Source organism: Lampris incognitus, chromosome 7 (assembly GCF_029633865.1).
Source record: "Lampris incognitus isolate fLamInc1 chromosome 7, fLamInc1.hap2, whole genome shotgun sequence".
Lineage (NCBI taxonomy): Eukaryota > Metazoa > Chordata > Actinopteri > Lampriformes > Lampridae > Lampris > Lampris incognitus.
Window position 1 is genome coordinate 65,351,768 of NC_079217.1, and position 17,715 is coordinate 65,369,482.

A 17,715-nucleotide genomic window follows, 5' to 3' on the forward strand; every position below is an offset into this window, starting at 1 on the left:
CCCCATGTCTGTGATGGGTTTTCTACGGGTGCTCCGGTTTCCCCCCATCATCAAAACATACATGCATGTTAGGGTTTATACTCCTGTCTGTGCCCTTGAGCAAGGCAATGGGAAAAGAACGGGAGTTGCTCCCCGGGTGCAGCATGAAGACGGCAGCCCACTGCTCCTAGTTACACAGATCACAGCTAGGATGGGTTAATTTGCAGTAACTGAATTTCCCTAGGGGGATCAATAAAGGAAACTTAATCTAGAACCCTGTGTACTTCTACAAAATTCACATCAGTCCTCAAACAATGTTCCAGTTTGGAGGAACCAGCTTTGCAACACAAACCTAGAGAAACCAACAAGCTTTTTCATCCATCCATTATCCAAGCCGCTTATCCCAGTCGGGGTCGCAGGAAGCTGGAGCCTATCCCAGCAGTCATGTGGGAAGATGGCGGCGCAAACTTACGTTTGCAACAGCCTCACCCAGTGCCGTCCATGCAGTGTCTTTGTCCACGTCTGCGTCTGTTTTGTCTTCGTTTGTTGGCTGGGAGAGCTGTGTGTGTCTTTCTCTGTCTGTCTCTCTGTCTGTCAGTGTTGGACTGGATGGTTTAGCTCAGTTTTGTGTTTCAGGTTTGAATCTGCTGGCGTCAGCGAGCAGAGATCGTCTGATCCACGTGTTTGACTGTCAGCAGAGCTTCAGTTTGGCACAGACACTGTATGACCACTCCGGCTCCGTCACTGCCATCAAGTTCACTGGTAGGCAAACCCACAAACACCCCCCACCCCCGACACACACGCACTGGAGAATGTGGACAGGAGCATGAAGGGAAATGTTTCTCCTTCATTAATAAGCCAGAGCAAACACCCCATCATGCACACACAACTGTCACCAGTAACAGAATGAAGGGCTACTGCATCGCAGGCTTGATAGTGGTGGGAGGAGTTACGTGTATGCAGATGATATCATCATAGTCAAGTACCAATAGAGAAGTTCAGTCATTTTTATTCATCTTATTGTCTAACAAGAAACAGGATCTAATTCTGTAGAGGAAATCAAGTTGAACTCTCAGCTTTTTATTGATATCATTAACGAGTTCCTTGAGTGACAGATTTTCGTCTGTCTAGATACTAAATATTCATATACTTATACGTATATCTACTAAACCTTTACATACTATTTGCTGAAGTCACAGAAGCTTGAATCAGTTCATCTGGACACAAGGTTTATTGAGAGAAACGTGACATCATCATCTCAGTGACCTCTTCAGTCTTAGAGCCCAGACTAACTAGCGGCGACGAAGGCCGACTGTTACGTCGCCGGCCGTCTGGGCCAGAAGGTAGCGCTTGAACACCGCAAAGACTACAGCCGACGGCCAACTAGCATGGACGTTCTGCACCGATTTGCTAAGCTGAACAGCCAATCAGAGTGATCTCTCTCACCGACGGGCTCCGCCCACTCAACATGCTGAATCGGCCAAAAAGCTGCCAACGGGGGTCCAACTAGTGCCGACGGTGCAGGACACACCGCAAAAACTAGGGTCACAGACGCTCACGGACGGCCCAGCATTGGTGTGTCAGGGCCCTAAGATGGTGACAGATGTACTCTTAGGACCCCCCCTTCGGTTCAGGGATGGTCGTTCCCTCTTCACATAGATGCTTCTTGAGCATAAAGACATACTTGCTGAAGTGCAACATCAAGTCATGTGACCTTGACAGACAGCACAGTTTGTGACTGTTGTTTCAATGGCTCTTATTAAGACTAGAGATGCACCTGTTTCACTTCTGTTGGCTTATTCCGTGTTTTAAAAGTCTGACCTGCCAATTCCAATTTTGTCAGATTCCGACTTTTTTTTTTTTTTTCAAAACATCACAAACATTTTTGTAACTTGTCTTTAATGGAAATTTCAATTGTATATTCATAATAAAACAGTGACTGTTACATTTTCTCCAGAGCTGCACCAGGTTACAGGACCTTCTCTCACGCCCACTCGAACAAAAACCAAAATAAAACGGTGCTACAGGTCACTTGACAGCTTGTTTTGTACAAATACAATCCAACTGAAAATTAATGGCAGTCCCACTATCCCATTTTATCTAACATGTATTGTATCCGGCCAATTACCCCACTCTTCCGAGCCGTCCCGGTTGCTGCTCCAACCCCTCTGCTGATCCGGGGAGGGCTGCAGACTACCACGTCTCCTCCGATAATGTGGAGTCACCAGCTATTTCCTTTCACCTGACAGTGAGGAGTTTCACCAGGGGGACATAGCGCGTGGGAGGATCACGCTATTCCCCCCCAGTTCCCCCTCCCCCCTGAACGGCTGCCCCGACCAACCAGAGGAGGCACTAGTGCAGCGACCAGGACACATACCCACATCTGACTTCCCACCCACAGACACGGCCAATTGTGTCTGTAGGGACGCCCGACCAAGCCGGAGGTAATGCTGGGATTCAAACCGGCGATGCCCGTGTTGGTAGGCAACGGAATAGACCGCAACGCCACCTGGACGCCCTTATCTAACATGTTTTACTTTCCCAAAGTAAATGACGGTTTTCGACGACATGTTCTAGCATGTGTGTGTGTGTGTGCCTGTCAGTTTACTGTCTGTGCCGCTGTGGGCGTGACGTGAATCATCATGCGGCGCATGCGTGTACGTTTGATTGGCACAGAATTGGACTTACCTGAGCCAGACCGGCCGGTCACCGGTCGTGGCCGATCGGCTGAAAATCGGCCGATTACGGTCACAGGCCAGTTGATCGGTGCTTCTCTAATTAAGAAATGTCTTACTGTACCATGAACTTCCTGTCTGTCAGAAAGCAGATATAAGGCTGACTGGTTGTCCTGGCTGTGTCACAGGTGTGAGTCCGGCGGTGCGCATGGTGAGCTGTGGAGCTGACAAGAGCATCTACTTCCACACTGCAGAGCAGGTCGGTCTGACTCTTAAAGCATTCAGAGTCCAGCCTGAGGTCTAAACCATGTCCGATCATGCCCTGCACTTTCTGTTTCCATGGCAACCTCCCAGACATGTGAGGGACTGACCTTCTCGCGGCGTCACCACGTGGTTGAGAAGAACACGCTGTACGACATGGACCTAGACGCCACGACGACACATGCTACCATCGCCTGCCAGGACCGCAACATCCGGTAAGACAGGCCTTGGGTCAGGCTGGCCCCACCGGCCCTGCCAAAGCCACCCCCACCTAACCCATCCAAAATGTCTTCCCGTCCCACCTCCCTTGGTTACTGACTGCAGATAAGTGACCTCTGAACAGATGTATGTCTGTTGATGGTTTCTTTAGTCAGTCACAAGTTTGGTCTTCCACAAAATTAATCCACAGAAGACGTTTCTGAAAGTGGGATGTGGGTTTGGGGAAGAGCGCCACGACATGGGAAAAATGAGCATTGTGATATTTTTGTTAACTTCCAATAGGTATTGAATAAAACAGAGCTTGATAATTTCACTAGATCTATGCAGCGTTTAACTTTCAAAGCTCTATTTGCATAGAGTTTATCACTCTAGTGATGATGACTTGGCTGATTTTAGAGAAGTAAGGCTGTTATCCAAGAAGTCATTAAATAAAACTAAATTATATTTGTCGGATCCATCCGTCCATTATCCGAACGCTTATCCTGCTCTCAGGGTCGCGGGGATGCTGGAGCCTATCCCAGCAGTCATTAGGTGGCAGGTGGGGAGACACCCTGGACAGACCACCAGGCCATCACACAGGGCCGACACACACATTCATACCTAGGGACAATTTAGTAATGCTGATTCACCTGACCTACCTGTCTCTGACCTACATGTCCTACATGTCTTTGACCTACATGTCTTTGGATATTTGTCAGATGTGGTAGAACATTGTTCTTCAAGAACAGTCATCAAAAAGCAGAACTTGTTAGATTTTGTCTTCTATCAAGTATTAAGTGCACTGATGTTCATGCTTATGTCTGTCTGTCTATAGCAGTGAGCATATGAACCACACCTGCAGGTGATCCTGGTCGTTTCTGCATCTCTGGATGCAGTGAAACAGTTTTTTTCCGGTCGCCAAGTGTCGTATCATGATGTCAGAAACCCTACAGCTGGGGCATCTGGGTAGCGTGGCGGTCTATTCCGTTGCCTACCAACACAGGGATCAGCGGTTCGAATCCCCGTGTTGCCTCAGGCTTGGTCGGGCGTCCCTACAGACACAATTGGCCGTGTCTGCGGGTGGGAAGCCGGATGTGGGTGTGTGTCCTGGTCACTGCACTAGCGCCTCCTCTGGTCAGTCGGGGCACCTGTTCAGGGGGGAGGGGGAACTGGGGGATAGCGTGATCCTCCCACACGCTATGCCCCCCTGGTGAAACTCCTCACTGTCAGGTGAAAAGAACCGGCTGGTGACTCCACATGTATCGGAGGCATGTGGTAGTCTGTGGCCTGGATCGGATCAGCAGAGGGGATGGAGCAGAGACCGAGACGGCTCAGAAGAGTGGGGTAATTGGCCAAGTACAATTGGGGAGGGAAAGGGGGGGGGCAGAGTAGAAACACCACAGCTGATTCTGAGGAAATGACATCACACTGCACTAGCGCAGAGGATTTTATGGACGACGATACAGAAGCTAGCGTGCAGCAATGCATTGTGGTACATGTAAGCGCTGTGGGAAAGGACACCGATTTTGCCGTCAATATAGAAGTTTGTCTTGCATCGCATCCTTTGTAATGTGACAGTCGTGCATGTGTATATTGTGATGTCTATATTTTTCAGGCCTACTTTGGATTAAGGAATATAAAACACTTTGTCAGCTCCAAAGAGTCAGTTTGAGAGTCAGCACCTCCAGGTCTGAAGACTTTACAGTGTTTAATGGTGGTAAGAGGGTTTGGTAACCATGGTAACGGAGCATTGTGGTCTTTCAGGGTCTATGATGTGGAGACGGGGAAACTGACAAGGTGCTTTAAAGGCACGAGCAGCGATGAGGGAACCCTGCTGAAGGTCGGTCCTCATTCCTGAAAACCAACTTAAATACACCTTTATTATGAAAGTAGTGAAGCCTCATTACATAATCCATCGTTACTGGTTAGGACTGTTAAAGAGCACAGAGTCGTTTACATGCAAATCAGTATCGAATGAAACCTGAGAAGATGAGCAGTAAATATGTCCACAGTGAGATTTTTTTTTCTTTTTCTTCTGTAAATTAATTTCTATTTTTCCCCCTTATCCCACCTGATTAACCCAATGGCATATGGCCGGAACTCGTGCCAAATAACTCCCCTGGCTCACGTTTCCACAGGAAGGAGATAGTCGTAACACCAGCTTCCTTCAAACTCATGTCGGCTGCTCTCGCTATTTTACACACTGAAGCCTCGCATTGACTGCATTACCTTCAGGCCGCGAAGGAGGCGTAGGGAGAATGCTTTCGGTTGCTCGGCTGCAGGCCCCCGGGTGGGCCAGAGGGGTCGCTGGAGATCGACGAGTCCCCGAACACTACACCGATCTACACCCGCTATCCCTCGGGTAAGGGTGGCCTAATGAATGGCTTACCCCGTGGACGCTCTGGCCATGGCCAGTTACGGCGAGTCTTGGATATGAACCTCCCAGCCACATGACGAGCGGGTTGCAAGAACGGCGGTTTATTCCGCTCGGCCACCAGAGCGGCTAGTAGTGAGTTTTAAACGGGGTTATACAGATGTCGAACACATTTCTTTTTTCTTTTTTGGATTTTCCCCCCTTTTCTCCCCAATTGTACTTGACCAATTACCCCACACTTCTGAGCCATCCCAGTCACTGCTCTACCCCCTCTGCTGCTCCGTGGAGGACTGCAGACTACCACATGCCTCCTCCCATACATGTGGAGTCACCAGCTGCTTCTTTTCACCTGACAGTGAGGAGTTTCGCCAGGGGGACGTAGCACGTGGGAGGATCACGCTATTCCCCCCAGTCCCCCTCCCCCCCGAACAGGCGCCCCGACGGACCAGAGGAGGCGCTAGTGCAGTGACGAGGACACATACCCACATCCGGCTTCCCTCCCGCAGACACGGCCAATTGTGTCTGTAGAGACGCCCGACCAAGCTGGAGGTAACACAGGGGTTCGAACCGGAGATCCCTGTGTTGGTAGGCAACAGAAAAGGCTGCCACGCTACCCAGATGCCGTTGTACTACTTTAAATTGGATGAGACCATGTCTTATACAGAAGGAGGACATGTGGATGCGTTCCAAGCTCAGTTGCCAGATGCAAACACACTTTGCTATGATAAAAATACTGCTATATAGTACATACCATGTATAACTCAGACATAAACTTAGCACAAAAAGTAAGGAAATGTGTGTTTGGTAGGTAGATTATTTCCTTGTCGTAACGATGCTTCTTGTCAATAAATCTTATATCAGGCAGCTGATTGTCAGCACCTGGGGTACCAGAAGCTCAAAACAAGAGTCAATAGCAACAGCAAAATAAGCTGTTTGGCATTGGCAGAGAAAATTTGGCAAATTTGTCATGGGCACAACCCACATCCTCAGCTCTGCTGCTCATCCCACAAATGCAGGTTCCTTACAAATGTGGCACCATTTAAAAGGGAAATAAACAGGCTTTGCAACGGTATAAGATTTATTGCCAAGAAGCATTGTTACAACAAAGAAATAATCTACCAAACACACATTTCCTTACTGTTTGTGCTAAGTATATATATATATATATACACACACACACATACTATAAGAAATGGAAACGGATGATCCACTGTGGCGACCCCTAACGGGAGCAGCCGAAAGTAGTAGTAGTATATATACATACTATGTATGACTAATAGACATACATATATATATGTGTGTGTGTGTGTGTGTGTGTACACACACACACACACACGTATATACACACACACACTATGACTCAGGGCTGTATGAATTATATACATTATATACATACTATGTATGACCCAGGGCTATATGAATATAAACACTAAGTATGACTCAGGGCCATATGAGTGTACATACTAAGTATGACTCAGGGCTATATGAATTATATACATACTATGTATCACCCAGGGCTATATGAATATACATACTATGTATGACTCAGGGCTATATGAATTATATACATACTATGTATCACTTAAGGCTATATGAATATACAAACTATGTATGACTCAGGGCTATATGAATTAGCTTGCCTCGTCGCTTTTCTCTGGTAGTCTTGTTTCTGCTACATTTTGACTGCAGGAAATGGTTTCTGGGCTCTAGAATGCATTCCTGAATCAGTTTCCTTACTCTGAAATCTTTGTGTGTTCCAGATTCGAGTGGACCCATCAGGAACATACCTGGCCACCAGCTGCTCTGATAAGAACATCTCTTTATTTGACTATGAATCAGGGGAGTGTGTGGCCACGCTGTTTGGACACTCTGGTAAAGACTGAATGACTGGACGTTGAGTTTCCTGTACGATGTTGAGTTTCCTGTGTGTGTTTGGTGTTGGAGGTTAAAGGGTCGATGTGGAATTGTACTTGAATGCTGCCCTCCAGTGTTCAGAGATGTGACCAACAACAACAAATCAAAATGGAAAAGACAATCCGATTCAAATAGAAAGGTAGTGATAGACAGTCTGTCAGTAGAAATCAGTTTACTGTGATGACTGTATAGTTTACTGAGACAGACAACAGAACCAGTCAGCCAGTCCGGCTCTAGTGTATTTAAATGGACAAATCTGACTCTTTTACTTTGTTTTAATCAGTACCACTCAGCAACGCCTACTGGTATTTACTAGTCACATTATGATATTTACTAGTCATATTATGTTATTTACTAGTCACATTATGGTATTTACTAGTCACATTATGATATTTACTAGTCATATTATGGTGTTTACTAGTCATATTATGGTATTTACTAGTCACATTATGATATTTACCAATCACATTATGATATGCTATTTATGATATGATAGTCACATTATAATATTTACTAGTCATATTATGATGTTATTTACTAGTCACATGATATTTACTAGTCACATTATGATATTTACTAGTCACATTATGGTATTTACCAGTCACATTATGGTATTTACTAATTTTTACCATTTCCATCCACATTCTAGAACAGTCATGGGAAAACTGGGATAATGCCATTACATTTCTAACTGTGTACTGTAAATTCATTGCAACAAAGCTAGTGCGGTGCTCACAGCTTGGACCGGGACACAGTCTTGATAGTTGCGTAAAATCCTGTATAAATAGGGCCAGTTTTGAACATGAAGGAGTGTTTTAGTAGTTGGACTTGTGTCCTTATTGAGGGGTCGGAGCTCTGTCAGTCTCACTGACAAGTTCAGGAATCCATTAACCACCTGTTCATTCAATAAAACTTCATTTAGGACATTATCCATTATCCAAACCGCTTATCCTGCTCTCAGGGTCGCGGGGATGCTTTAGCCTATATATGTACATCAAAATACAATGTGCTTTACATGAGAACAGATAAAACCGCATCAAAATATACACAGGATTATAAATATGTGTAGACTATACATAAACACCATATGAGCTGTGTAAAGAAAAGATGTGTATCTTTGTGGATATGTGTGTTTACCTAGGTTGGTTGAAACTCTTTCCTGTGCCTTTTTCCCCCCAGAGATCGTCACCTGTATGAGGTTCAGTCAGGACTGTAGACACCTCATCACCGGATCAGGAGACAGGTAAACCGCAGCCCTAATCAGCAGTCAATCACAGACTCTCACCCACATTGCTGCAACGCTATTGGGTGCCTCAGCTGTCACTCATGCAGTTCATACCTGTGTCACACTATTGTGCTTGTTAGCGCTCTAATTAAGTTATCGCTGTAAATTAGCCCTGTAGGTTAGCACTAAGTTATCACTGTAAGTTAGCATTGTAAGTTAGTGCTGTAAGTTATCACTTTAAGTTAGTGCTGGAAGTTATCACTGTAAGCTAGTGCTGTAAGTTAGCATTGTAAGTTATCACTGTAAGTTAGCACTGTAAGTTAGCACTGTAAGTTATCACTGTAAGTTAGCATTGTAAGTTAGTGCTGTAAGTTATCACTTTAAATTAGTGCTGGAAGTTATCACTGTAAGTTAGTGCTGTAAGTTAGCATTGTAAGTTATCACTGTAAGTTAGCATTGTAAGTTAGTGCTGTAAGTTAGCATTGTAAGTTATCGCTGTAAGTTAGCATTGTAAGTTAGTGCTGTAAGTTAGCATTGTAAGTTATCGCTGTAAGTTAGCATTGTAAGTTAGTACTGTAAGTTATCACTGTAAGTTAGCATTGTAAGTTAGCACTGTAAGTTAGTGCTGTAAGTTAGCATTGTAAGTTAGTGCTGTAAGTTAACAGTGTAAGTTAGCACTGTAAGTTAGTGTTGTAAGTTAGCACTGTAACTTATCACTATAAGTTATCACTGTAAGTTATCACTGTAAGTTAGCACTGTAAGTTAGCGCTGTAAGTTAGTGCTGTAAGGTGCCTTTCCAGAAGCAGTGTTTGGGTCGATTAAAAAGATCTATAGGAATATACCTCATCCATAAACTCAGCTGTCTGTTGGTAAACCTTCCTCTTCCTCATCTGGCTGCTATGATGAAGATGAAAACACTATGCACCCTGTCATTTTTCCTGGCAAAGTCCTACCAGACAGCAGACATCCACACCACACACTGCTGCAGTCTGCAGGGTTTGGATTAATATTTTCAGTTTTGGCTGAAGTGTTTTTATTTTGTTGTTCTTCAGCTGTGTGTTTGTTTGGCGTCTGGACTCTCAAATGACCAACAGCATGAGGAGGAGGCTGAGAGCCATGACCAGGACCCCCAGACACATCCCCAGCCACCACCACAGCATCAGGTAAAAACCTCCCCCACCCTAAATATAACCACCACTGCTTACACATGGTTCTATACAGAGATATGCACCCTTGAAAATGTGTGGTGAAATTATCTTGTTTGGTGTTTAGGAGGGAGACTTACATCACTGTGCCCGCCGGCCAGTTAGCCCACACACAGGAGGAGGCAGAGATGGAGGCTCACACCCCCGTCAGGCTGAACTCTACTTATGGTCAGTCTCTTTAAGACTCTGACAACAAAACCTTGGTATTTTCCTGGATTTCAGGTCCTGGGCTCATAATCAAGCCCCGTTTCTCTCTCACACACACACACACACACACATACACACACACACACACACACACACACACACACACACACACACACACACACACACACACACACACACACACACACACACTTACTTCAGTGTGTCAGACTTTGTCCTGTCATTTGATCACCTCCGTATGTCACCTCACCAGGGGCAGCAGTAGCTCAGGCGGTAGAGCAGGTCTGGTAACAGGAGGGTTCCCGGTTCGATCCTCGGCTCCTTGCAAAAATGTCATTGTTCCTGAGCAAGACACCTAACACCTGGTGTGTGTGTGTGTGTGTGTGTGTGTGTGTGTGTGTGTGTGTGTGTGCTGGCCCTACTGCAGACTTTCCTGTTGACCCTCCATTGCTGCAGACCAACGGCAGACTGCCCATGTGGTTTCGCAAACTAGTGAGTGAGACAACACTGTCTGTCTGTCTGTCTGTCTCTTTCTGTCCCTCTGTCACTTTATCCAAAACGGAGTTACTAGTCATTCTTGCTAACATCTCCATCATCAGACACATATCTATCAGTCTGTCAGTCTATCGGTACAGTGGATATAAAAAGTCTACACACCGTTGTTAAAATGGCAGGTTTTTGTGATGTTAAAACTCTTAAGATAAATCCTGTCAGAGCTTTCTCCATTTTTTGTTAATTGTAACTTGTAAAAATAAAGTCTTACCTCCAGCATGGTCGGGCGTCCCTACAGAGACAATTGGCCGTGTCTGCAGGTGGGAAGCCGGATGTGGGTGTGTGTCCTGGTCGCTGCACTAGCGCCTCCTTTGGTCGGTCGGGGCGCCAGTTCAGGGGGGAGGGGGAACTGGGGGGAATAGCGTGATCCTCCCACCCGCTACATCCCCCTGATGAAACTCCTCACTGTCGGGTGAAAAGAAGCGGCTGGTGACTCCACATGTATGGGACCAGGCATGTGGTAGTCTGCAGCCCTCCCCGGATCAGCAGAGGGGGTGGAGCAAAGCCCGGGACAGCTCAGAAGAGTGGGGTAATTGGTCAAGTATAATTGGGGAGAAAAAGGGAGGAAAAAAATACTGACTGTGTGTGTGTGTGCGTGTGGTTTATCAGCAGGGTGAAGTTCCAAATGTTGAGCCTAAGCTCCCCCCTCTACGGGGTCGGTGGGCAGAGCAAGCCAATCCCCTGACCATCTGCTCCCAGTTCTCCCAGAGCCCTGCCCACAGCCAGGATGAGGAGGAAGATGAAGAGGATGAGTGTGTCCTCCACCCTCAGAGCCTGGACAGCCTGCTGGCAGAGGAGGCAACGCACACAGACGGCTCCATGCTAACGTCATACCCGCACACGATGCAAGTCGGCAAGAGCTGCTCCCAGTTCTCTCAGAGTCCCCCCCACAGCCAGGAGGAGGAGGAGGAAGCCGATGAGGAGGAAGATGAGGAGGATGAGTGTGTTGTCCAACCTGACAGTCTGGACAGCCTGCTGGCAGATGAGGTGATGCACGCAGACGGCTCCATGCTAACGTCATACATATTAACGTCATACCCGCCCGCACACGACAACACCATGAAGATCCGTTTTCTCATTAAGACAAGTTTTCTCTCATGCTCTAGTTTACACAAAGCAGCGCAAACACACAAACACAGCTACCATGTTCCACTGTTTTCACACTACAGCCAGGAATTCTGTTTCAATTCTGTTCAATCTCAATGCTGAAACTTCTATTTTCCTGTAGTTTTTTTTTGTGTAACTTTTTTCTAGAATATCTTCCCCAACACCAGGTGACACCATCTGTCCACCAGGCGGTGGTCAGTTGTCAGGTGGAGACAAGTGTTGGAAAAATGGGTGGTTATGGCGTTTATATGTCTAAACTTTAATTTACCACACTAATGTCAGAATACTTCACATGGTGGGTGTCCGGGTGGCGTAGCGGTGTATTCCGTTGCCTGCCAACACAGGGCTCGCTGGTTTGAATCCCCATGTTACCTCCGGCTTGGTCGGGTGTCCTTACAGACAAAATTGGCCATGTCTGCGGGTAGGAAGCCAGATGTGGGTATGTGTCCTGGTTTGCTGCACTAGTGCCTCCTCTGGTCAGTCAGGGCGCCTGTTTGGGGGGGCAGCTGGGGGGAATAGCGTGATCATCCCACACGCTACATCCCCCTGGTGAAACTCCTCAATGTCAAGTGAAAAGAAGCGCCTGGTGATTCCTCATGTATCGGAGGAGGCATGTGGTAGTCTGCAGCCCAGATCGGCAGAGGGGGTGGAGCACAGACCAGGACGGCTTGGAAGAGTGGGGTAATTGACCAGATACAATTGAGGAGAAAACGGGGTGGGGGGGCATTTACATGGTCATGTATTATTCAAAATATGACTGTTCAGCGCTTATACCAGTGTGATTATGTATGTTGTTGTATGTTGTGTGCTGTGTTGGGTTGAAAACTGAAGGCGGATGATTGAGCTGACATGTCAGGGGTTGGCCAGCAGGGAGCATGCAGCCCACACAGTTTTACACCTCATTCTTTTCAAGAGGGTTTGTCATGACATGGTCCCTGGGAGCTGACCATTACAACCACACTCTTATATGTCTGTGAATGGTCTCATTCATCCAGGTCATGGTTATTCAAAGGAGTTGAATCAAGTGCAACTGGATCAAGTGGATATATACCAAGTCCAGTTGCACTTGATTCAACTCCTTTGGATAACACACTCTTATACTGGTCACTGAGCAGCTCTGGTGATGAAGTGAGGGTTCAAGTGTGTCTCTGACTGCAGTGTTGTCATCAACCAGTCAAGTCATACATGGTTTTGGGTAGGGTTGTGTATTGGCAAGAATCTGGCAATACGATACGTGTCACGATACAGCGGTTACGATTCAATATGTGACGATACTGTAAGAAAGGTGATATTGTGGTTTCATAGGCCTGTGTTCTTTGTGCCTATGCTACTTCCTGTCTCAGTTTATGTTGTTGTGTTGGAGTGGAAGAGTCACATGTCTGAAGATAGATTACAACACTGTTATCTAGCGGTTGTGGGGTTACACACAGCACAAAATATTTGTCACGAACCTTTACATGTAAACAATTAAAAATCGATACAGATCACAAAAGATAATATCGCCATACTCGAGTGTATCGATATTTTCTTACACCCCTAGTTTTGGTAGGGTTAATGTGTTTTTACCTATGTAGAAAATCAACGGGTCAAATCTTGGTCCTTGTAAAGCTCAAATGGTTCCACAGAAGTAGAATTAACTCTCACCAGAGTCCCGTTGACCGGCGGAACCATGCAGGGAGGAAGGAGATCTTGGGAACATTGAAATATGGAGACATTATAGATTAGTTGTGTCATAAGGTTTAGCGGCATCTCAATGAAGACCACATCCAGAGTCTTAACTGCCAGCCAGCCACAGATGAAGGGGTCTTCATCTACTACTAAGATATCGACCCTGCTAACCCTAAACCTGTTACACAAGGAGAGTCTACATAACTTGAAATCTGAAAATATCCAGTTGAAATGTGAGGAGTTTAAAGATAATGGGTAACTTCCTGTGCATGGTGCTAAACAGCAAGAGCTGAAAACTGCAAGTAGGTAAAATAGTCAGTGCTCCCACTCATCCTGCAACTCTATAGACTAGTTTCCCATTCATGGAAGACACCTGGAAAATTTAGAATTCATCAGATGTCCTGGAATCCTCATTGAGGTCATGGAAAATCTAAAGTTGGGTTATAAAATCCTATTTTGACCTTTTGAGGTGTGACATCAGTGTGTGAAGTGTGGCAGTATGGCACACAGTCCATTTAGAGACTGTTGAGACCCCATCTGATGGTAATATGACCTGTCAGCAATGTCTGGCCTGGATATCCAAGGTAAAGCCCTGGAAAAGTCCTGGAAAATGATTTTGTTAAAGGAGTGGGGGACATGTTTGGTAGCACACAGAAGCCGAGGTCCTGTGTCGGCCGGCCAGTTGTGTTGTCGTCTGAGTTTGTCTGGATGTTTGCAGGTCTGTGAGGCTCCAGATGAGGAGCAGTTTGCTGTTCCAGGTCTCAGCCCGCCAGTCAGGAACGACTACATCCTCTACCCCACCAACAGCACCGCCCTATCCAACATGGCTGACGTGTGAGTTTCCATTTAACTCTACCCTCCATTCAACCTTGAGCAAGTGTGGAATTTCTACTGGGAAGTTCTGACCTCCGAACAGGACGTGTTCCCACACCAGCCAGGACGCTGGAGGCAGACCTGGCGCTAACATTAGCTGCTGAGGATAGAGCAGCAAAATACTGAAAGAAAATGTAAACACAGGGTTAAAAAGATAGATTATGGGGTGTCTGGGTAGCGTGGCAGTCTATGCCGTTGCCTACTAACACAGGGATCGCCGGTTCGAATCCCTGTGTTACCTCCGGCTTGGTCGGGCGTCCCTACAGACACAACTGGCTGTGTTTACGGGTGGGAAGCCAGATGTGGGTATGTGTCCTGGTTGCTGCACTAGCGCCTCCTCTGGTCGGTCGAGGCGCCTGTTCAGGGGGGAGGGGGAACTGGGGGGAATAGCGTGATCCTCCCAGACGCTACATCCCCCTGGTGAAACTCCTCACTGTCAGGTGAAAAGAAGCGGCTGGTGACTCCACATGTATCGGAGGAGGCATGTGGTAGTCTGTAGCCCTCCACGGAGCAGCAGAGGGGTGGAGCAGCGACCGGGACAGCTCGGAACCGTGGGGTAATTGGCCAAGTACAATTGGGGAGAAAAGGGGGGGGGGGATTTATCACAGCAGCCGCCTTGCAGTTCTCTAGACAGGAAAAACCTGGTTTTCAAGTTATCGAAGTCAACTCTCAGGTTTGTATAACTGGTTCAAGTAGTGTCACTGGAGTCCCTGTCCTGGTCTTGGATAGATACTGAACCACAGCCAACAAGTGTGTGGTTGAGCTGTACAGATGTGTGTTGTGTCCATGAGTCCGCTGAACTCGTCTCAGATTGAGACCAGTTTTTTAGTGGGGGCTGGTCTGTCAGTGTTGTTAATCAGGACGTACTTGTCATGTATGAACAGGGACTTTGACGTCCAGGCCCTGAGTGAGGCGGACAGTTCTCTTCCTCGGCAGCGGGCTCAGGTCAAAGGTGAGGGGGAGGAACTAAGTTCTGACTCCGCCTGCTGTGAGGGTTCTGCCGGGAGCCAGGACCAGCCTGCAGATGGTAAGACCACTTGCTTCTTCTGGACAGCAATCTGCCTCTCATGCCACGCCGCATTAGCACCTTCCTCTGTTCCAGGTGTCAGCAGGAAGTATTGTCTGCAGAGAGGAAGTTCAATTCAGAGGAAAACATAGATTGCACCTTTAATGACAAAACTACTTTTTGGATAAAGTTCAGTGAGAAGCACACACATCCAGAAGCCAGACGTCAGTTCACGAATAAAACATCTGGATCTACTCTCACCTCTTAGACACTGACTCGCTGAGCTCCATGGGAAGTTCAGAAATGGAGGAAGAGGAAGATGCCCTGCTGAAGAACCACTTTGACACCCTCACCCAAGAAGGTGTGTTTGAGCATTATACAGTAATACCACTAGAAGATGTAGGCTCTAGATAGTAAATTTACAACAGCACAGTTAAGAAAACTGGTTTTATGCCATTTCATCAGACCGTGTCATATGAAGAGACTTGGAGACCAGCAGAAGAAGAAGTCTGGTTTCAGACTACCAACATTTCAGCCAGTGTAGATGAACAGTTGAAAGTAATGCCCGGCTCAAACTACACAAATTCAGGCCGGTTCTGACCCGTTTGCATCGCTACCGACCATCGTTCAGTGTCGGGCCCGAATATGAACGTCGGAAACGACAAACGCTCTTGTGGTGTGACATAATCCAAGACCAGCGTCGGATGCCCCACGACCCTGACTCGACAAGTCTAGCATGTCAGATTTTTTTTGCATTTTCTGTCTAGTTTGACACCCTTGACCGATGCACAAAGACGTGTTCCTGACACTGACCAGTAGCATAACAGAACGCTCTCTGGCACACACAGACGAACAAAGATGGTGAAGAGAGGCCGTGGCCGTGAGCTCAGAGAGAATACCTCAAGTTCTCTCAGAAGGACAGACAGTCCATGTTATCCTCTTCATGACACCCAGGGACGAGTCCACAATTGCCTTTTCTTTTCTTTGTTTTCGTTTTCTTTTCTGAGCACAAGACCGCTAGCATCACACATAGCACTTCTTCCATGAATGACACTTCTTGACCCGCCTCCCCCATGACCTATGAACTCGCGTACAGTCGTGATGACAGCAGATGACGTGATGACGGCAGCATACGATGACGGGTCGGGATCATACTTGTGGTGTGGCCAGTCTGGCGGCCAAGACAGGACATGAATTTAAGGCAGTAATCTGACATGGTGCCTTCGTGAAAAACACAAAAGATCGTGTAGTCTGATCCGGGCATAAACCGGTTTGAAGCCGGAGAGTCATGAGGTCGTTCAGTGAGGTGCTAATCTTCTCAGTGTTGTATTCTGTTTTGTTTTAGGTTTTCTTTTATGGAAATGTTGAATTTAACTTGAGGTGTTCATGACCTTTGACCTTCAGAGAAGTTTGACACAGACCTTGAGACTCTGCAGCCCCCTGATGAGCAGCGAAACTTCCTGAACCCACGACTCAGCATCTCCACACGCTTCCTGTCTCGCTTTAAGGACCGCATTCGGTCAGTTGGATTAATAACTGAATGGATAGTTAGATGGGTAGATGGTATAATTACATATAAACACTTTTAAGAAGCTCCCAGCTTTTACCAGTAGTTGTTGTTGTTAGTTTTTATTACTATTATTATTTTATTTTCATTCTTCTTCCAAGGTTTTTGGCCATACAGGCCAAACTGCTCGGTAGATTTTCTTAAACTTTCCAGGCTCACAGGGGTCGATGCCAAACGAGATTCCATAAATTTGGGGCCGGTCAGACCAGGCTTCTAGCGCCACCATCAAGTCAAAGTCTCACTTTTCACCTTGCTCTATCTCCTACACCGTAGGTCCTATAATGTTAAACTTGGTATCACATGACGTGTCTGCTCATGGCCTTTGACGTTCCCATAGGCCATTTTCTTTGGTTGATGCTAGATCCAACGGGGTGTAGGCACGGAGTTACCCGTGATTGGCTGTTGCGTCGGCCAATAGACAGCGTGGAACCTTGAAGCGCACTGACTTGAAACAAACGATGCGCACTGAAACATTTAGCTAGCTAGCTTACAACTGACCTTAACATTGCCAGATCGTACTGTAACGATAGCTAAAGTTAACACTTGCTAACAATGGAAATTCAAAAAGAGTTTAAACCCTAACCAACAACCAATCACACCTACTTCCGTGCCTACACCCCGTTGGGTCTAGTATCAACCATTTTCTTTTCCACCCGACTAGATTTTCCGCCATTTTTAATTTTCTGAAAAATCTTTTTCTATCTGTTCTTAGATCATATGGCCTATCTGAACCAAACTTGCTGTGGTGTTTTATTCAGTGGACACTCATCATCAAAAAATATCAAGAGTTCTGAGATTCCAAGCACTATGAGCGCCACATGCACAAGCAAACCTGTTTTGCAGCCTACGCTTCTTAACAGGAAGTTGGCATATCTTCTAAACCTTTGGTCCAGTTGCCACCAAGCTTGGTGTGCAAGTTGAATATCAAACCCTGGGGCCATGTCCA

General features: G+C 46.5%; 1 protein-coding gene across 1 annotated transcript in view; it reads left to right on the forward strand.

Annotated features, from left to right (window-relative positions):
• wdr62 (WD repeat domain 62) overlaps positions 1-17,715 on the forward strand; it is a 54,937-nt gene that overhangs the window by 25,575 nt on the left and 11,647 nt on the right. Inside the window, exons 13-26 of the mRNA XM_056283016.1 lie at positions 616-741; positions 2,843-2,913; positions 3,009-3,130; positions 4,878-4,953; positions 7,248-7,359; positions 8,581-8,644; positions 9,679-9,789; positions 9,899-9,999; positions 10,424-10,488; positions 11,158-11,535; positions 14,042-14,157; positions 15,081-15,223; positions 15,471-15,563; positions 16,607-16,721. Of these exons, the coding sequence (XP_056138991.1) occupies positions 616-741; positions 2,843-2,913; positions 3,009-3,130; positions 4,878-4,953; positions 7,248-7,359; positions 8,581-8,644; positions 9,679-9,789; positions 9,899-9,999; positions 10,424-10,488; positions 11,158-11,535; positions 14,042-14,157; positions 15,081-15,223; positions 15,471-15,563; positions 16,607-16,721 (1,693 nt within the window). The remainder of the gene's footprint in view (positions 1-615; positions 742-2,842; positions 2,914-3,008; positions 3,131-4,877; positions 4,954-7,247; positions 7,360-8,580; positions 8,645-9,678; positions 9,790-9,898; positions 10,000-10,423; positions 10,489-11,157; positions 11,536-14,041; positions 14,158-15,080; positions 15,224-15,470; positions 15,564-16,606; positions 16,722-17,715) is intronic.